Here is a 21,947-nt window from a genome sequence, read left to right as displayed (position 1 = left end):
ATCTCCAAATGGTTAGTAAAAATGTTAAGTCTTGGAGTACTAAGAAAACTATCAAAAATTTTGCAGCCTAATGAGGGAGATACAGAAGTAAGGTGTTCTAATACAGTGTATTATGAAAGTGTGTATAAGGTACATACAGTGTGAGCAGTGAGGAAAGGCAAGTAGATATTTGGGAGAGTTAGGGACTGCTTCTTAGAAGAGAGGACTCCAACCGAATTTTAAAGAATAAGTAAAAATACTACTGGTAGACAAAGAGGGAAACACATTCATGAAAGAAAGGAAGGGCACATCAGAATCTCTCAGGATATACTAGTTTAGCATGCACTCCAACCCCCAAGGATTATCAAATTACATACAGAGAATGACGTGCATTTCAGAAAGCTTATGCTGATAACGTGGTAGAGGGCAGGCCAGTCTGAAGGCCAGAATAGCAAGGTGGCAAGATAGATCCAAGAGAATGATGGCTCTTTCCAGATTTAGGGAACACAAAGATGAATAAGGTTTATGCTGAAGGACATGATAGTCAACTGCAGGAGTTAGCTGTGAAAACAGATTCTTAGTTTTCTAGTCATTAGTGGAAATATATTGCTTTTCTTAATGGAAAAAAATAAATTAACTTTGGTTAGATGGGAAGAATAGACAAAAAGTTCACTACCTATCCTAGTCCTGGGGTCAGAAACAGAGGAGATGGTCAAGAAACACCACTGTGTCTCTTGGAGATATTTGTGAACCCTCACTCTGTACATTAAGAATATCAGGCATTAGAAAGCTCATTTATTTAATTTTATGTATCTATACCACATGTAATTCTACAGAGAGTATGATAAAAGAGGAAACATGAGCAGTAAAGTAGCGACTTTAAATCACTTTCTGATTGTTGACAATGTAGTTACTATAATAAACTGTTGCTTCAAATCTTGTATCCTGAGAAAATTGTTAATAATGCTAGATTATCCTGTCTTCTTGTTTTATTAACATGTGGGGAGTGTCCATTGTGCAGAATGTAAGCAAATCCATAGTACTGCATTCTGTCTCTCTGTTAATGTCAGTGTTGAAACTCATTTCCCTCTGGTTATGTTTCTGTATAATGTGAGAAATCAAAATGGAGAAAGGTATATAATTTTTCCCATGTGTACTGTTGTGCTTTAAAAGTATATATAGTAGTAATACTACTAAAATAGTTGGTATTTATATTACACTTTACAGTTTTTAAATTGCCATTATTATGCATCATAATGTTTTATTTTCAGATAGTGTTTAAATTATAAGGTTGTTTTCATGCACAATATCTCTTTGAGCCTTGTGATAGGTAAAACAGAAAATTATTATTCTCCTTTCTGATATTTTTAAAAAAACAACTAAAATTCAAAGAGATTCTAGCGAACATAAAATCGAGTTGGGACTAGAACCCAGATCCTTTGACTTAGTCACCTTTGTACCAGGAGGGATTCCTTTTTTGGCCACTAGGTGGTGACAATTTGTTAAGACAAAACTGATAAAATTTAGGGTTTAACTTTGATCTAGGACATATAGAACCTGACAGATGATATAACTAGATTATAAGAATTTTGATAATATGAGCATACTGTCAGGATTTTGTAGCAGGGAGCATCAAATGCTCCTGGAATTACACCTGATTAATTTACATGGATGTTCTAAATACCCATCATGAAGAGAAATGGTTAAGGGAATTATGGTCTATTAATACAATGGAATACTATGTAATAATTAAATACTGTATGTACACATAGAAGAATTTTACGAGTGTGTGTTCAATGAATAAAATTACAGATTTTGTAATTCTGTTGAAAGACTTAAGTGGGTATGATAGGAAAGAAAAGTAAAGTACAAACATTATACATGTAGAAAGTTTAACTATTAAAATGGACTTCTAAAAACATGTCAGAATTATGTATGAGTGGTGAAATTTTGGATGACTCATTTTCTGTCTGTATGCTGAAAACACTTTCTACACTGGATATATATCAATGTATTAATTTTATAATATTTAAAATAAAAATGAAGGGATAATTGGAATGACCAAGATGAGGATTAGCACCAAAATTTCCAGACTTCCTTTGTCCTGACCTTACACAGGTTTCTTCTGAAGCTCTTTCTTGAGCTAAAACTTGAGGGAGGCGCCTGGGTGGCTCAGTCCTTAAGCGTCTGCCTTAGGCTCAGGGCGTGATCCCGGCTTTCCGGGATCGAGTCCCATATTGGGCTCCTCTGCTGGGAGCCTGCTCTTCCTCTCCCACTCCCCCTGCCTGTGTTCCCTCTCTCGCTGGCTGTCTCTGTCAAATAAATAAATAAAATCTTAAAAAAAAAAAAAAAAAAACTTGAGAACGATAGCAGATTCCTGCTTTCTTTTTATATATATATATGTCTTCATTAAACAACTTGTGTTTCTTCAACAACAATTAGAACTTTAAAGGAACTCCTGTTCCAACAGCTTTTTCTGGAAGATGATAAGTATTTTGTTTACCCTGTAAATTTTATCCTGTAAATATCAGAGAAAATAGACAAATATATAGTCCCAAACCTTTTAATACTTTATCACAGTTCAGTCTAAGTAACTATAATATGTAAGTTAAATGAAAGAATTGTTAAAATTTGAAGGGAGGGTAGATTTTATTACATTCTAAAAATCCTATTCTATTGATGGTAAACTTGAATTTGTAAGTATTTTTTTCCTCTGGATTTTGTTTTCAGATAGATTAGTTTTCCCAGTATAGTTTTTTTTAATACATTGTTTCTGTTTTATTTTATTTAAAGAGTTCATAAAAGCTAGGTTTATTATTTTTTTAACATGTTTTATTCAGCTTGTTAATCTTAAATGTATGTCGCAATGTTAACTCTTGACGTTTTAATACTTTGCCAGCAACCATAAATATACATTATAACCATTACCTACAATGAGTTTACTATTTGGTATTTACTTATTGAACAGTATATTTTATATTGCATTTTAGACATTTAGATGGAAATTGAATTCAAATAACTAGTCTTTTGTGTTAAATTTCCTTCTATTAGAAAAAAATACACAAAGTCCCTTTTCATGGTAAGTTGTGATGCTAAAGGTGATTGTATTGTCAAAGATGACTAGTGAGAAATTGCAGATTACCTCACAAGATTATAATTGGGTAAAGGACTTAGATTAAATATTTAAATAATAAGATTTCAATGAGTACATTTATTTTATTGTAAATTATGAGTATTGAACATGAGGTTCAATGTCTGCAGGATGCATTTGTGTTTGTTCATAATGACATCTCAGATGTGGGAAAATGTTTCTTTCTTACTTTTGGTTTTGCTGTTGTTAGGCTGGTTTCATCCAGGGGGCTCTGAAACCACACAAAGTTATTAGGTTACCCTGGTCAATAAAAATGAAATGTTGGAGGGGAAGATTTAATCTGTAAAATTTTCTCAATATGGATGGTTTTAAAATAATTTTTAAGTTGTTTTTGCTTACTAAAACTGTTTTGTTCACCTTTTATCTTGTGATTTTTAAATCTCTATCATATTAAAAGTTCACATTTAATGATCTTAGCCTCAATATCTCTTTATGAAATGTTTTCTTTTTGTTCCATTTATGAATTGTGAAGCTTTTTTCAATTATTGATGAAGCTTAGATTACCTAGAACTTCATTGTCCAGTATGATAGCCCTTAGCACATGTGACTATTTAAACTTAAATTTAAACTAGCTAAAATTAAATAAAATTAAACATTTAGTTCCTTAGTCACACTGTTCATATTTAATATCTTCCTTAGGTACATTTGGTAAAAATATAATTCAAGCTCTTGAATTTCTCCAAAAAATAGAAACTTTGTTCCTGCAGGCTTTGTGTCTGTAACATATGGATGTCTTTTAAATCATGACCATATTTTCACTTTCTGTTCTTACCCATTATACCTAATCCTGAATTGTCTGCCTTGCAGCAATTGATATTTTTCTAAGACTATGATTCTCAAACATTTGATTTATGGGTAGGAGAGCTTTTAAAAATTAGACGTATACTTTGAGATCATGTTAGAGGACTGGGGCTGAGTCTGGGAATCTTTATTTTTAGGGAGCCAGATTTAGGAATCATTAGCTTGGTGCACACTAACCGTTCAACTCCTGCTTTTTCTAAGCTTTGCTTTTATATCCAGTCAGATCACCAAAGAGCCACATTCCCTGATGAAATAAATTTGTGACCTTACAGAAATTTTCTTATAGAACCACAACTGATATTTATTCATTTATTCGATACTTACTAAGTGCCTCCTATGTGCCAGGAACTGTTCTAAGCACAGGGAGTGTACATCAGTGAATAAAACAGACAAAAATCCCTGTTTGCATGAACCTTATAGACTACTGAACATTAAGTCTTTATGTCCCAGACTTATGTAAAAGGGTCAAAAGCAGAAGAGGCTCTATGTAAAATGTCTGGGTTTGAGTTTTATGTTTAATAAAGATCTCCTTGATAAATTCCACCCAGGAATTCAATGCTAGGAGAAGTTTCTAGTAGGATTTGGCATGATTCCTTCTGTTAAAGAATGTTGTCTTGCTACAGGGAAGCAGTTGGAAGACCAGCCGCACCCCTAATTGCTGCTGCCTCCCCATATTTTGGTCTGTCTCTCTGTCTTTCGTTCCTGATCTCTCCTTCTTCCAGCAACCCCATCTCACCCTCCCTCACATTTTCCCCTCATTTTAGAGATGTAGCTTTATTGTGAACAATGTGTTTGGTTGTAAGCAACCTAGAACTCATTTTGTAAGTAAACTGGAAAAAAAGGGGAGATCTAAAGCGATGAAGGAAGTAAGCATTTGCTAAGATTGGTTCTGTGAACTTGAAGGAAGGCTGCGGTTGTATTCTGGGAGATTGGGATTCTCATTCTTAAACTGAAAGTAGGCTTCTGTATTTACAGCAACTCTGTAAACTTTAAAGTCCTTGCTGTTTTGACTTTTACAAGTGATTATTAAGCATTTGTATATAATAGATTTTCAAACTTGGTGGAAACGCTGGGGCGTCTGGGTGGCTCATTTGGTTAAGTGTCTGCCTTCGGCTCAGGTCATGATCCCAGGGTCCTGGGATTGAGCTCCGAGTCAAGCTCCCTGCTCAGCGGGGAGTCTGTTTCTCCCTTCTCCTCTCCACTCCTCCTGCTTGTGCACTCTCTCTCTCTCTCCCTCTCTTTCAAATAAATAAATAAAATCTTTAAAAAAAAAAACAAAAAACTTGGTGGAAACCCTAAAGATCATCTAGTCCAACTATTTAATTTTACTGGAAATGAGATCCTGGGTTTTAAATAATTTACCCCAAGGCAACAGCTAGAGTGTCACTGGTAGGATTAAAACTCAGTTTCCCTTTATTTCACTGTAGTCCTCTTTCCACCAGACTTTAAATTAGAAAATGTTTCGTGTGCCTTTAAATATGATAAATTTAAGAGACGTTCGTAAACTTCTTATTACTTTCATCCTCTAATATATGGTTTCTAAGAATTCCGCTAACAGACTTTCATTGAGCTGTCACCGTGTACCAGCAGGTGTATCACCACTGGGCACGGAAGATGAAGAAGCCCAGCTCCTCAGCACACGCGCACCAGAGGGTGGGGACACCTTGCTGAGCTCCTCATACGCCCGCAACCACAGTGTGCTGATGGAAGGAAGAACTGTTGCTTACCCTCAAGGATTTCAAAATCTAGAGAACTAACTTAAGAATTGCTAAGTTAAAACTTGATAACAATTCTATTTCAGAGTGTTTGCTTTATAACCCACGTACCATATTACATAGAAAAACTTGAGAAAGAAAAAAAAGAACAGTCTATTAACTAGAACTGTAGCAAAACCCAGTAAGTTTCACATTCGCTCTGCTTACTTAACACTGAATGTTTACTGGAGACGCTTATCTTGTCTGCCGCAAGCTCTGCGTATCCAGGTGGGGCATGCCATGTTGATCAATGTACACATTCACAGGTAATGTAGTCCAGAGGTTTTTAACCTTTTTGGGAATCTGATGCACATATGCAACTTTCACACTCAATTTTAAGATGTGTATGCTGCCTCCTCACCTCCCAGGCCCGTTCATGATCTCTCATCAGAATCTGTGTCTGGGGCTGGTGTGGGGGGTTATTTTGGAAGAGCCTTTCGGGTGGTTCACATCTGTGGTGAACTGCTGCTGATGAGACCCTATTCTTTCTTTCTGGTATGTCGAAAATCGCAGATGTAATATTTGTCATACACTGTCATTATTTACATATTATATACTTCTTAAAAATCTAATCTTCATTCATACGTTGTATCCTGGGTCCAAAGTAATATTATCGGCCTGCCCAAAATTATTAGATATTATTAAATAAAGAAAATATAAAGATAAAGAAAATTTAAAATCAGTTCTATTTTAATAAATACTGGAAGATAATAGAGAGTACATTAAGGCCTGTTGCAAGCAATCTGGATTCCAAAAGTCCTAGCTTTGCAGCTAAAATTGGCACATCCTTACGCAGGTCGCCTAATCTTGGGCCTTGGTTCACTTCGTCCGTAAAAGGAGATTGTAGTAAATTCAAATTTATAGTCTCTAAGGACTCAGCTTTACACTTCGTGAAGTGAAATAAAGCAGGAGGCTGGAAATGAGGAGATCTGGATTCTACACCAATGTATATTTTTAGATTTCCACAAGTGTGTGGCTGTGTGATTTACTTTCTATATTTATTTCTCACAAAATGTAAATAAGACACCTTTTAACTCTCGCTTAGGTGGGGGAATAGCATTCCAGGTCTCTAGCCTGAAGTTGGGCCCCGCATCACATACCTATCTCCATATTCTGTGATGTCTCCGGTGCCCCCTCGAGGACAAGGGCCTATGTATTTAGTGTATGTGCTCCGAAGGGAGCACGGGGACTGTGTATCTTAGTCTGCATATCTCCTCTGGCTAGCACAGTGTTCAGATACCTAAAAGACAATAAAAATTTGTTAAATGAGTAAGTTATTTTTTAACTCTTTTGAAAAAGTTTATATATAGGTACATGTTTTAATTACATTTCAATTATACCATCGTAAGTCAGTTTCCAAAACAATGTTGTAATTCAGAGATGTTTTAACTAGCACACCAAATTTTTGATCATCTTCCCTAAAAGATCACTAAACATCTATTATATGGCAGGCCCTAGAAATGTGACTCCTCATGGGGCTCGGAGCTTGGCAAGTAAGACAAAAAGATGCATGTTATTAATTCTGGTTAACACAAGTATAAGCAAAATATAAGTAGACATTAGAAGTTTATATGACACTTGTGCCATGACTTATATTTTTAATTATGATAAATATTTTTAGTGAATGAGCATGATTTCTTCATTTAATTCCAACTCGTTCTATACCAAGTCTCTTTACCAGTGATGACATAGATGAACCAGAGTTACTTACTCATTGCAACTATTTTTTTAATGAGCTCAAAAGTAGATTAATTTCTTTTTAGCACTATTTCTCTCTAAAGGTCTCCAAATATTTTAAAACATGCATGGAAGCCTGACACAGATGTATCTTGTTCTAAATTATTGTCACATATATTCTGCTTTTTCTGATAAGTGAATTTTTGCTGCTTTTAGGAGGATTTTCCATGGGAGGGTGCATGGCAATGCATTTAGCATACAGAAATCATCAAGATGTAGCAGGAGTGTTTGCTCTTTCGAGTTTTCTGAATAAAACATCTGCTGTTTACCAGGTAACTTCCAGATTTTAAAACAAAAGAAACAAGCATGAAATATTCACACATTGAAACTAAAACCAAATTGATAAGCAATAACAGTTGGTGCACAGAGCACTGCTGGGAATCCGTCCCCCGGTTAGTTATACGAAATATTCCAGCTGGTCAGTAATGCCATAGAAAGAATATTGTTAAGCACAGTGTCAAAGGGGAAAGGATAAAAAGAATCACAATGTATGATACATATGTATCCCTTATACATAATAAAAATATGGATGATTATACCACATTTGTTTATTATGTCATGAATGTAATCAAGACCAGAGAATCCCTGGGGCGCCTGGGTGGCACAGATGTTAAGCGTCTGCCTTGGGCTCAGGGCGTGATCCCGGCGTTATGGGATCAAGCCCCACATCAGGCTCTTCGGCTATGAGCCTGCTTCTTCCTCTCCCACTCCCCTGCTTGTGTTCCCTCTCTCACTGGCTGTCTCTATCTCTGTCAAATAAATAAATAAAATCTTTAAAAAAAAAAAAAAACAGAGAATCCCTTACCTTCCCTATATCTGTTTCATCGTGACATGCTAATATATGAATACAGGACCCTATAGTGTTGTAACTTCGTACCAAATGTAGAAACAGCAGATACAGAAATGAAAACTAGGATGTAATTTTTCCCTTGATTGTCCCACTCTTCCTCCATCCTTCCACCCTACATGGAGAGGTTTGTCTGACCGAGTCACACAGTTTCTTCAGGAAACACTCTGACCATGTTTGAGACAATCCTGTACAACTGACTATAGCTCACATGGTGCCTGCAGCCAGCTAAGCCCCCAGGCCAAGACCACCAATGTACACCTTAGACTGCACCACGACTGCCTGTTTTCTCCCTTGGAATAGTGAAGCTTGGGTAAAATTGCAATTTTTCTACCCTGTTTGATTTCCAAGAACAGTGTTCTTAAACAAATTTCTTAAACATTCCCATTTTTATATCCTGTTCTCCAGGCTCTTCAGGAAAGCGATGGCGTACTCCCTGAATTATTTCAGTGCCATGGTACTGCAGATGAATTAGTTCTTCATTCTTGGGGTGAGGAGACAAACTCAAGGTTAAAATCTCTAGGAGTGAGCACAAAGTTTCTTAGTTTCCCAGGTGTTTACCATGAGCTAAGCAAAGCTGAGTTAGAAAAACTGAAGTCGTGGATTCTAACAAAGCTTCCGGGAGAAATGGAAAGGCAAAGTGAATGAATCAACATTGATTTGTTAATCTACCTGTAATTTCTCTGTGAAAAGTGGTTTTTACTGCCAAATTACAATTAGATAAATGATAATTAAAATATTAATACATATCAACTGTACTGATTTATTTACTGGTTATTGAAATGCACCACAGAGAATAGCATCATCTTATCAATGGTAAATGTTAATTTAGACAAACATCTGTGGATTATTTTTTAGATGGATTTGTAAATAATTAGAGACCTTTTGAATAATTAAATACTTAAATTTAAAAAATAATTTGAGTTTAAGGGCAGTGAGAAAAAATGAAAAGTCTTAACATGGCATTTTATTTAAAAGTGTCCTATCTGGTTTCCAAATATTTGGGACTATTTTAGGTATGTTATTGATTTCTAATTTAAATCCATTGTGGGCAGAGAGCATATTCTGTGTTACTATTTTGTCTATATTCATGAAGGATATTCTGTAGTTTTTTTGTTAATTTGTTTTATACTGTTTTTATCTGGTTTTGGTATCAGGGTAATACTGACCTCATAAAATGAATTGGGAAATGTTTTCTCCTCTTCTGTTTCCTGGAAGAAATTGTGTAAAATTGGTATTAATTTTTCTTTAAGTGTTTGTTGGAATCCTCTAGTGAAACCATGTGGGCCTGGAGATTTCTGTAAACTGTTCCCTTTTAGCTCACCACATTCTACCTTCAAGTTTATTGCACCTCCTCACACTTAGTATAGGACCTTCCATTTTTCCCTTCCTGGTCTTAATGCTATTTTTCCCATTTGTAAATATGCTATAAATAGCATTTACCACAAATCTCACAACGTATTACCACTATTTTATTTGAAGTCGGTTTTCCTTTAAATCAACTTAAATAATGAGGAAAACATCTTATATATCTACCTGTGTAGTTTCCACTTCTGGTGCTCTTCAGTTATTTTTGTGTTGAGGTGTGTTTCTGGTATCCTTTTCATTCTGCCTGAGGGATGTCCTTTAAATAATTCCACTGTAAATGTGCTGTTAATCAATTCTTTCGGCTTATATGTCTGAGAAAGCCTGTATTTTACATTTGTTTTGAAAAGATAACTTTCACTGGGTATGAAATTCTGAATTCGCATTTTTTTCTTCAGTATTTTAAACATGGCGTTCCACTCTCTTCTTGCTGACTTTATTTCACACAGTAAGTCTGTTGTTATTATCTTTGTTTTTCTGTATCTAATGTTTTGTTGTTTGTTTTTTACTCTTGATGTTTTTAAGAGTTTATCACTGATTTTGAGCAATTTAATTGTGATACATACTGGTCTAGGGGTTTAGATTTCTCATCCTTGTGGTTCCCTCTAATCTTTTTGGGTGGTTCTTTCTCTGGTTTCAGATAGTCTACTCACACATGCGTGGCATAAGTACTCTGCTGAATAAGCCAGGTAGACTTGGTGTCTGGCGTTCTCTTTCAGTGCAGCTCGCTCCTCTCTGGTTCACCATCCTACAAATTCGAGCCACCCCAGTCTACTCAGACTCTCAGCTCTGCTTCTCAACACAGGAGTCCTCCAAGCTCTGCATGAAGTGCTCCTCTCAGCTCTGTGGCCTGGGAACTCTCTCAAGGCAACAAGCTGTCATAAGTCCTAAGGCTCACTTTGTTTCCTTCCCCTTCGTTGGAGACCACTGACCTTTATTGCCTGACGTCCAGTACTTGGAAAAACTTTGTTTCCAGTATTCTGCCTTTTTTCTTTTTCTTTTTGGTTGTTTCAGATGAAAGAATAAATTCATTTCCTATATTATATCAACGGCTGGAAGCTACACTAAATTATCCTTGAAAGAGATAGAATTTTTAAAAATTCTTCTATACGTACTTTTTCCAGTGCTCTTCATTCGTTAATGTGGTTTCAGACTTTCGTATGATATCATGTTCCTTCCGCCTGAAATACTTTTAACATTTATGATAGTGCAGATCTGCTGCTATTAAATTCTTTAAACTTTTGTATGCCTGAAAAAGTCTTATTTTGCCTTCATTTTTTTAAGATATATAAAATTCTAGGTTGATGATATTTTTTTCCTTTCATTACTTTAAAGATCTTAACTATTGTCTTCTAGTTTGCATTTTTTTCTGCTGTTTTTCTAATCTTTTTTTTCCTATGACTGTATTTACAATTTTCTCTATCTTTAGTTTTAAGCATATGATGTGCTTTGGTGTTGTTTTCTCCATTTTTCTTGTGCCAGGTGTTTGTTGAGTTTCTGCTTTTTAGATCTGTGGGTTTATAGTTTTCATCAAATTTAGACGTTTTGGCCACTGCATTTTCAAATATTTGTTTGCCTCTTCCTCTTCTCTTTTTTGGGGGACTTCAGGCTTACTGGTGCTTATTCCTTTTTTTTTTTTTTTTTTCATTCCTCCACTCTGCATTTCATTTTGGATAGTTTCTGTTGCTGTGTTAGTTCATTGATCTTCTGTAAAGTTTAATTTGTCATTAATCCTACCCACTTTATTTTTTATCTCAGATACTTGACATCTCTAGAAGTTCCATTTTTTATTTGTTATATTTATTATGCCTACTGTCCTTGAATATGTGGGACATAGTTAAATAGCAACTGTAATTTTCTTCTTTATTGAGTCTATCCTCTGTCATTTGTTAGTTTGTTTCTGTTGATTAATTTCTCCTTCCACTAAGGAAATTTTCTTGCCTCCTTGTAGACCTCATGATTCTTCGTTAGATCCCAAGCATTGTTAGCTCTACCTCATTAAGCACTGGGCTATTTGCATTTCTATAAGTAGGAGCTTTGTCAGTGAATGCAATTAAATTACCTAGAAAGTACTGAGAAACAGTTTGTTCCTTTCAGGCTTCCTTTTAAGCTTCCTTGGGAGGTTCCAGAGCCCTGTTTCTCCAGGACTGATTTTGCCCCACTCCTCAAGCAGCACCTTGTGGGTACTCCAGCTGACACTTGCTGGATTGTGAGGTTTTACAGTCCGGCTAGTGTAACACAAATGTCCCAGCTCTCTGTGAGCCCCAGTGATTCTTTCCTCTGTTCCTGGTGGTTCACCCGCCCCTCACACACCTCTCCTGGTGGTTAGTACTGGAGTTGGGGTGGAGGGCCCTCTGCAGATCTGTGGCACTACCCGCTCAGCTCTCTCATACTCTGCTCTATGAACTCTAAGCCCCTGGCTGTCCTGGCCCCCTCTGGGTCTCACACTGCAGCCCAGAAACTCCCTTCACACAGTAAGCTGAGCATTTGTAGACCTCACCTCACTTGTTCTTCTTAAGGAACTGTCCTGTGCTGCCAGTGTCCAGTACCTGAAAACATACACATGGTTCAGCTGTGGAGCTCTTTCAGGTTGAAGAATAAATCTGGTCCTTGTATCTCCACCTTGGTCATCGTGATCATAAGTGGAAGTCCCTTTATGCCTCTTGTATTTAAAGTTACCAACTCTAAATGTGAAAAGGGATGGTAGGAGAGAGAAAGACTGATAAAATGTAATAAAATCCAAAATCCCTTTGCAGAAGACTTTGCAGGGTTTTAATTATCCCAAGGTTTTAATGACCTTCAACTCCTTGAACTTCTAAATGCCTTGGCCTGAATATACACAGTATCACCCATGTATAAAACCCTCATGGCTGCAGTTTACCCTAAGAGTACCACATATACCTGACAAAAAGAAGGGTGTCAGGCCTATACATGTCAAGTATATACATCCCAAATATAGTATAAGGAAAGGAATCCAGATTTTTTTAAAAGAATACTTGTCCTGTCACTGAATAATCATGTATTCTGGCATAAACCTCAGCCTGTCTCACAGTATGCTCTTCTGTGAAATTGTTTCCTGAAGATCAAGCTCAATAGCATATGTAAAAGTCTTTAATAAAATATAAGTCAAACAAACTTAAAGTATTTACTAGTATTGGGTAGTATGGTTATAAATGCATTTCCACAAATAGATCCATACCTGGAGGATATATCTAAAATGTTATGTGGCTATAACCTTCAATGCAATTCTTGCCCTCCCCCGCCCCCCATTGGGCTAGTAGGATATCATATCATTGTGTTTTCGTGAGCAGAATGTTCAGGGGAAGTCCTCCAAGCTCCATTTCTCACTCACTAATCTTGAGGTACCTATTGTCCATATGCATGTGGTCTCTCAAAGCCAGGTTTTTGAGCTTGAAAAAATAATGCTAAGGCAGGAAACACCAAGGCTTAAGGTATCCTCCTAAAGAAACCAGGCATTCCTTTCCTGTCGCATCCCAAACCTTTCTGTTGCTTTACCCACAGAAACATTTCTGAAGGCAAGGGGAATTGAAATAGCTGTGATAATTTCTTATGTGGGAGAAGAAAAATGGCAAGAAGAAGAAAATGTAAATCAGTATCACAATAAATTATATATGTTTGTGTTGGGGAGACTGGAATTTTGCAAGGGAGGAGAGAGAAAGCTAGGATACAAGTGAAGGGAGACTTGAACTTTTCCCTCTATTTCTTCTGTTTGAATTTTTAGAGTGTGCTTTATTTTATGATCCATAAGTGAAGCAAAATGTTTATTGATAGTACTTTTTCTCAACTGAAATCTGAATAAGAAAGATCATCTTTAGTGGTAAGGAGCTTAAATGTATTCTTTATAGGAAGTTGAGTATTTCATTTGAAGTATAACAAAATGAACTGAGAACAAAATATAAAGTTTACTGACAATTTGGCTATTGATAATTTGTGGTACTTTGATATGTAAAAGAAAATGTCCAGATATCATTTAGCCAGAATGTATTTAAGCAAAAAGTCTTTATCATCTAAAGGGTTTTCTTAATATAAGAGGACAGAATTACCAAAGCCATGCAAACATTTCAATACCAAAAGCATGCAGATATTTCAAGAAAATTCGGATTATGTGGTACAAAAAGTCAGTTGGTTCACAACACTTTGACTTAGAGTAATTTTAATACTTGAAAAGTTATAATTGTATTTACAGAGAAGAAATGTGCTGTTGTGTGTATTTTAATTTTACTTCCCAGTTTGCCCTTTAAAAATATGTCTTTGTGTTCACATTGGAGACACTGTCACCTGTGCCCTTGACTGACGTAGGTCCCATTTTAGGGGGGCTAACAATTGTAAAGGAGGTGTTGTCTCTCTGGAAAACATGGTGACTTCCATCTATCATAAGAGATTTTCATAAACATAAAAGTATATTTATGTTTATGTAAACTCTTCTGAAGTAGCCTTAGCATATTCCTGCACTGAGGGGAAGATGCATGTGATATCTCTGTCCTATTTGTTAAATTCTGCCATTTAGCTGCAACCAAATTTGTTCCATACAACATTGTATTAAAGACTACTATGAACAGGATGAGGCCACCGTGAATGAGGCCACCGTGAATGAGGCACTGACCTGAGCTGTGTCCATAAGGTTCTGGTCCCATCCAACTGAACAAATCCCATGCACCATTAAGGGTTTACCTTAGGAGGCCAGCTGTCCTCCTCCTTAAGTTTCTATATTGACCTTCCCACTTGGTCATTAGCATTAATCCAGGCATCACAGGACATAAGAGCAATTACACAGACTCCATCTTGGTCTACAAGGATATCACCTAGGACGATGTGTCCTCCACAACATAGCCATGATTTGAATTGGTGCTAAATGTTTCCAGAAACAAGAGGAGTAATCTTTGATCATTTTAGCTAAAGACAGGCAGAAATTTCTTACCAGCTTTTTTAATTGGATGATTCTCATTGTAGAGGTCAGAGCCCTTAGGCTATCCATAAATAACAAATTGGTTATCCTCTCTAGATAGCTTTCTTGAATAACAAGGGTAACTTCATTTTGGAGCGATCTCTACAACCGTGTGAGAGCTATATGAGCTACTTGTGTTATTTCCAAAAACACTTGAAAATCTCTTATGATAGATGGAAGTCACCATGTTTTCCAGAGACAAGCTAACACCTACTTTACAATTGTTAGCCCCCCTAAAATGGGACCTACGTCAGTCAAGGGCACAGGTGACCGTGTCTCCAGTGTGAACTCCTGTCTAACTGGTAAGCCTTACAGTTTCAAGTTCTGTTCAGTAATTGAGTGTGGGGGCGCCTGGGTAGCGCAGTCGTTAAAGCGGCTGCCTTCGGCTCAGGGCGTGATCCCGGCGTTCTGGGATCGAGTTCCACGTCGGGCTCCTCTGCTGGGAGCCTGCTTCTTCCTCTCTCACTCGCCTGCTATGTTCCCTCTCTCGCTGGCTGTCTCTCTGTCACATAAATAAATAGAATCTTAAAAAAAAAAAAAGTAATTGAGTGTGGTCCTTGCTTTTGCAGAGAACGCCCAGGGGCAGTCACCCTGTCCTGTTTGTGCACATCACCAGCGTGATGGCATTTGTCCATCACATAGAATGAATAAGTGACAGCTGTGGGAATAGGTGTAGAGAATATATCTGAAAGGCGTGTTGATAGGTGTTTTTTGTTTTTGTAAGGGAAGGGTTTGGAACCAGGGCCATCCTTGACTGTTTCCTTAGACTTCTTAGTAATATTAAGAAAAATGGCAATCAAATTTTGAGTCCTCCATTGAGGAATGGCAGGCCCCGCAGTCAGTTAAATTTAAGTGCTTATAACAGTTTGGGAAGGCCACACCAGGGTGTTCTCATTCTTGAGGAAAGCTCCAGGGATGGTTCTGAAAGACAGTGCTCATTCCTTTTTTCCTGAGAAGCTTCTGTGGTCTGAGGTATTCTCCGTTTCCAGAATTACTGTTTTCCCTCCAGTTACATGTAACTGTGTCCCATTCCAGTAGCTGTAACTCCACCATTTGCCAGTTGTTCCTTCCTCGTACCCAGGCCTGTCATCTGGAAGGGTTGGGTACAAGAGGGACAAGGGCGTTTTTATAAAACTTCCAGAGACCCGTTGTGAGCTCCCCCTCCCAACTTTGGCCCACATGGACCACTATAGCAAGGCTTGGCAACTAACCAAAGAGTTAGTAATTATCTTTTTGATCTAAGACCATATTGATGTAACAAATGAATTCATATCTATAAACCAAAATAAATTTGAATCCCTTGCCTCCTTTTGGCTAAGCAGCCTCCCAGAACGTGTACCAACCAAGCCAGCCTGGGGTTGTCATAGGAAAAAAGAAGAATCATACTCAAGAATGATCAGGAGGAATCCTGAATTTTCAAAACAGTTCTATACAATCTCCTAACACTTTCATTCTGACTCTAATTCAGAAAACAGCTGAGAAGAGATGATCCCTTTCTGAAGACAATTGCATTCATCAACAAAACTGCCTTACTAAGGTGTATGGACCAGAAGAAAGTGAGAGAAGCAGAGCCAGACATTTTTGAGTCCGTTCTGGAGGAGAATGCCCCAATGCTCAAAAATACCAGATCCCAGTAAATTGCAGGGAATGGGAAAAGTCCACTAAATACTTAACTGTCAGCCCATTGTTGAACTGTTTTGTGATAAAAGGCACACTACTGTCAGGTTGGAAGTGGTCCAGAAATATAAACCAAAAATATCACACAGATTACTTTCACAAGCCACAATAGTGTGGCCAGGATAAGCTTATCAGACTGGAACAGCAACACATAACCTGAATAAGTGTTAATAGCAACTTATAACCCCAAGAAGAGGTCAAAGATAAGTTGTAATTAACGTGTTAGGAGCAAGTGCGGGTGATGCTCCATGCTGTGTGGTTTACCTTCCCTGAGAGGCAACTGGGTCAAATTTTGTTAGGACTCAAAATTTGGCATGCAATGGTAGCCTATGCTTTTCAAACAGCATCTTTTACTCTGTACCCAGTTGAATGGGTGATGTGTTACCATGTCTGGTATGATCAGGTAAGCAACAGTGGCAGGCTGGGTAGTGCAGGATTCCGGTCAGTTTCAACAGGAAATAGGTCCATCTCCATGAGTGACCCAGAGGGTTCAATCAGCAGTCACTATTTGTTTCCTTAGTGAGCAGTGCCAAAGAGGGGTGTCATTAATCTTCCAGGCTATACTTTTCCAAGTGACAGTCCAAATAGGCCATGGCACAACCCCAGAGTCAGTAAAAACATAATGAGGTTTACCAAGGGGAGTATTTGTCAGAGCTATAAGAACCGGCTTCAGTTCTGCCACTGAATGGAGTGACCATGGCCATTTTCAGTTCTGATCCGTTGGCCCTGAGGCTGAATGGTTGCAGCAGCCCAGTGGACACTGTCCGATTTCAGCTCAGCCAGACCATCAGTGAAGCAAGCCCCAGTCGGACAGTGAAACTCTGGGAACCAAGGGCCTTACGGAGCCAGGGACTTTGCTGCAGGTGGCGGAGCCGAACAGCTGCCATTTTCTCATGTAGAGCCAAGATGCGTCGGAGGCCAGGCCGGCTGCATTCTTGAATGTACCGTTTCCATTACTGGATGCTTTTCACTTTGTTAGTCATTGAGTCTGAGTCAATCCACCCCAAAACAAATATCAGGTTATAGTCACAGTTCCCCCAGGGGTCAGGCACTCAGCTTCAACAAGAGCCGCAGTAAACTAATAGCTACTTCTCAAAAGAGGCAAAACTGGTAGCTGTGTTGGCAATGAGTGCAAACCCCCAGGGGCGTCACCAAGGGCAGGTTGCCTCCCTTTGCCAGAGGCTCCATATGGCAACACAGTCAGTCATGGAGACTTGTAGCTCAAAGGGATCGCCGAAGAGGGAGGGCCCCAGAAGTATTAGTACTCTCTGTACCTGGCTCTTCCCAATCAGAGGAGCCGTTTTGGTACTTAGGAGTATTTGCACGTAAGCATGTAAGACACCAATACCAAGGCTACATGCAGCAACTGGAACCCAGAACAGCAGTGCATTAACACAGAGGCCACACCACCACGTTCATGCTGACTTCCTTCCCCACTGTGAGCTCTGCCCCAACCCCATCAGTTGAATTTGGGCATCCCATCACCACAGGGGACCCAGTAAAACGGTAATTCAGGTGTTCATACCCACCAGGGCCACAGCAGTGTGAATCCCTTTCCTTCCCAATATTTCCCAGCACACTCGATAGATTGTGGCCTTTCATCCCTTTTGGGAACAGGGAGATGTCACCCCAGCCCTAACCTCCTTTCTCCTTAAAGCAGCGGAGGTCAGTGAAAGCAGAAGGGATGGTCGCGGGGGTGTAGAGAGGGAGAGGACACCACCCAGTAAGCGAATCACGTCTCAGCGCTGAGAGGCATGGCGGTTGCTTGCAAAAATTTATTTCGATGTCAGGTTCTCACTCTTCGTGGAATCCACCTCATCAGCATTGTAAGCCAAAACCAGGACAATAAGAGCTTTAATACCAGTCGGTGCCCTCTCTGTGGTTTTCCAATGGGACATTATTTCAGGGAAATTTTCCGAAAGGCCCAAAGCTTCCTGAAAGCAGGTAGGGCCCACAGCAGAAAAACAAAAACAAAGCTCCGAGGCCTTTAACCACCATCTTCAGATGGACCGAGGTCGGCGTGACCGACCACAGCAAAGGCTGAGCTGAAGATGACTCAGCTGTTGCTCCCGGTTAACAAGCATCCGGCACAACGCCCTCGTCTTCCAGGCGAAGCGGAGATTGTTCTAAAGATTTGCCTGATTTCATACCCAATGCAGGTATGCGTCTCTGTTAACTGTTTCTCAAGAGGACAGAACCTTTTGCTCGCTAGTTCAGAACAATTGTTCACACTCATTCGGAGGGGGTGGGCCCAAGGCTGTCCTCCCGCTTGGACCAGAATTAGCAACAAACAGGGCATCATTTGGGTCGTTGTTTTGACCCCTCTCCTCAGCCTATAATCACTTCCCTAAATTCACCTCATTAAGAGGAAATAAGATGGAAGACCATTTATTGTCCAATTGACCATACGATTTGGTCAATATCTTTGCAACCATTTCCCATGGACTTCCTTCAAGTTCTGTTTAACCACCCCGCAAAGCGTTCATTCTTTTCTAGTACGCCAGTATTTCAGAAAATGAGAGAAATTTCATTTGAAATATTGAGTGGACTTCTACAAAAATGTAAAATGTTATTTTAAAGTGTATTTTCTTTGTGCTAACCTCAATGTTATTATGTAGATTACCTTTGTGATTTTATATAGGCCTTTGTTTTGGATTGGTTGTGAAAGACATGTAAGATTTTCATATTGAGAATAGAATTAATGGTTCTATGATAAATAGAGCACATCCTGTTTTAAAGAAATATTTTGGGCAAAATGTCCATAAGAGACATGGTTTTGCCAATAATTTAGTTCGGAGCATCTGGAATCTTTCTTCCTTCCTTCCTTCCTTCCTTCCTTCCTTCCTTCCTTCCTTCCTCCCTCCCTCCCTCCCTCCCTCCCTCCTTTCCTCCTCCCTCCCTTTTTCCCTTCCTTCCTTCCTTCCTCCCTCTTTTTCTTTCTTTTCTTCTTTCTTCCTTTCTGTCTTTCTGTCTTAAAAAGTGATGAGCAAATATGATGCCTTTGCATTTTATTTTAAATTCATTTTTGGGGTGATTTCAATATACCTCGTTACTTCATTTTTTGTTACTCTAACGAATTAATAATTGGGGTTTTGGTTTGATTTGGTGTTTCACTACCTACTCTTACAGGCATAGTATTACTTTAGTTAAAAATCACTCTGTTTTCATTTTCTGTTTCCCTCTTTCTCCCCACCCTAATTTTTTCTAGTCAGTTGTTGGCTTGTCCAGTTGTAACTAGAGATACACTTGACATATTAGTTACTTGACATATTAATTTTGGCCACTTCTGGTATGCTTTCTTTTGCCAATGAAATTATTGAAATTGAAAAATTGGGTGGGGGTGTCTATGAGAGACGGAAGTCTTTCCCCTGGGCATTAAGTATTAAGCCAGTTTCTCTATCACATAACAAGAGAGAAGTGTTAAAACCAAAGTTCACGGCATGCGACTGGCAGAAGCAAATAAATGGTTCCCTTTAAAAATTTCACTTCAACAGCAATAAATCTCTAGTTAAGTCTAAAAACAGGATTTTAAAATGGCAAATGAAGAATATATCGATTTCAAATAGCTGAAATGCTTTTTTTTTTTTTTTTTTTTTAGTTTTCTTAATTATCCTGTGAAATGTGAAGTGTGCTTCAGGGCAGCTGCTGAACATTGTCTTAGTTCTGCCATCGAATCAAAGAGTTTTACTGCTGGAGGGAATTCAGATTATCATTTTACACATATGGAAACCGAGACCCAGAGAAGTTCAGTGACGCACTTCTCGTCCTGAATCGGCAGGGCTCAAACGTGATTGGTCTTTCTGGTGCTCTTTCCACAGTGCTGCAAAGCTATCGCAGTGGTGTTCAGAAAGTATAGCTACAAATTCATGTAAATTTCAAATACTTTAGATTCAGAGTCATTTCCTTTCCTTTGTAGATATTTTATACGCATGCTGCTTTTGGCACCATTTTTCCCGTTTTGCTGAAAGAATGCAGCGGTCTCTCCCTCTGCCTCAATGCAACATAGCAAGCCCAACCTAATTTTTAAGTCATGGTATAGATTTAAAAATTTTTTTCAGATTAGTAACCATTTTTATCAGAGTTCTAATTTCTGAATCCTATAGCCTGATTCAGTCCTTACCTTACTTGATATCTTCCTAGGACTTGACACTGATTAACCCTGATTCTGGAAACGTGAACCCTCCAGTTTGGTTTTTCTAGTGTCTGAGGACTATTTCTCTGTCTCCTTCAGTGGCTCCTTTACTGTGAGCCCCTTAATATGGAGGTTTCTTTTGGTTCAATTTTTCCTTTTTTTCGCTCTCTGAGTGATCTTCCACTTCTGTAGCTCTGGACTGCGAGCTCCGCACCTATGCCTCTCTACCTTCAGCTCTCCCCCTAGACCCACACCAGTGTTTTGAACATCCTGCTGGAGCTCTCCAGCTCCCTGCTGGTTGTCAGGCAGCCACTTACCTTGAATATATTCGAAACAATGCAAAATGTTCACATTGATCAAATGTGTGAGTTGGGTTAAAAAAGAAACCTAATCTCCAAGTTTCTGTTCTCCCAGCTGTAAAATGGGTTTGTTATGAAATTAAATGTGAAGGACCCACACAGCAGTTAAGAAGTATTGCTTCGTTGGGGTGCCTGGGTGGCTCAGTCCTTAAGCGTCTGCCTTCGGCTCAGGGCGTGGTCTCGGAGTCCTGGGATCGAGCCCCGCATCTGGCTCCTCCACTGAGAGCCTGCTTCTTCCTCTCCCACTCCCCCTGCTTGTGTTCCCTTTCTCGCTGGATGTCTCTCTCTGTGTCAAATAAATAAATAAAATCTTAAAAAAAAAAAAAAAGTATTGCTTCGTTGTCCATTCCCAAACTGCTTCTCTTGTTGTGATCTCTTTTAAAGGACTTTCCTCTACATAATAATGTCTTTGGGTTATACTCTACTCTTCCCCACCTCTCATCATTACACCGCGTCAATTAGCAAATGCTTTCTTGTTCTATCAAACAAGCATCTTTCCATTTTGGCCTTAAGCCAGCCTCAAAGTCTCTGTCTTAGTTCCAGTCTTATCTTGCCTTTGGATGGGTCTCCTTGCCTCCGGTTTCTTCCATCTATTCATTCTCCAGCATGACATCAGAGTTATTGGCCTGCCCCCCTACCTAACAACATCCTGCTGGCTTCCCAGTGTCTTCAGAATAAAATTATTAGAATTTTCTAACTAAGCAGTAAATCCCTTCACAGTCTGGTCCCTACCTCCTATTTCAGCTTTATCTTTTGCCCCTTTTCTCTCTCATGTTACAGTGCACATGAATACACACACACACACACACACACACACACACACACACTCCCAATGCTTCTGCCACACCCAAATTCCCTTGACATGCCACTTTGTCAAGACTTTGCCTTCAGTATATCATTCCCTCCATCTGGAAGGCTCTCTCCTCCCTCAACTGACAAACTCCTGATAGTTAAGACACAGGTTTTGAGCAACTCAATGCCTCGTCCAGTTATCTTTGGCAAAAGAAGTTGCTCTGTTTCCATGTTTCTATATGGAATCTTTGTATGTTGGTCCTCTACCCATTCCAAATTTTGATCTCAAACGCAAGGGCTAGATATTTGTTTTCCTCCTCAATAGTTAGTACTGTGATTGGTACAGAATAGACACGTGAGAAATAGATCACATAATTATCATTTCCT

The 21,947-nt window shown here is 38.7% G+C and overlaps 1 protein-coding gene across 4 annotated transcripts in view; it reads left to right on the top strand.

Moving 5' to 3' along the window:
- Nucleotides 1–21,947, top strand: part of LYPLAL1 (lysophospholipase like 1) — a 90,949-nt gene that overhangs the window by 25,313 nt on the left and 43,689 nt on the right. For 3 of the 4 annotated variants that reach the window (XR_005836319.1, XR_005836317.1, XR_005836318.1), the window contains exons 4-5: nucleotides 7,579–7,694; nucleotides 8,678–8,759. Coding sequence is in view for 1 of the 4 variants with exons in the window: in XM_008685676.2 (XP_008683898.1) it covers nucleotides 7,579–7,694; nucleotides 8,678–8,917 (356 nt within the window). In the remaining 3 variants the exon portion in view is untranslated. Of the gene's footprint in view, nucleotides 1–7,578; nucleotides 7,695–8,677; nucleotides 9,019–21,947 lie in introns of those variants that run through there. The other variant, XM_008685676.2, reaches the window with a different exon arrangement.

This window comes from Ursus maritimus, unplaced genomic scaffold (genome assembly GCF_017311325.1).
Source record: "Ursus maritimus isolate PB19 unplaced genomic scaffold, ASM1731132v1 scaffold_2, whole genome shotgun sequence".
NCBI lineage: Eukaryota > Metazoa > Chordata > Mammalia > Carnivora > Ursidae > Ursus > Ursus maritimus.
The sequence above is the reverse complement of the archived record's forward strand: the minus strand, read 5'-3'. Positions and strand labels throughout refer to the sequence as shown.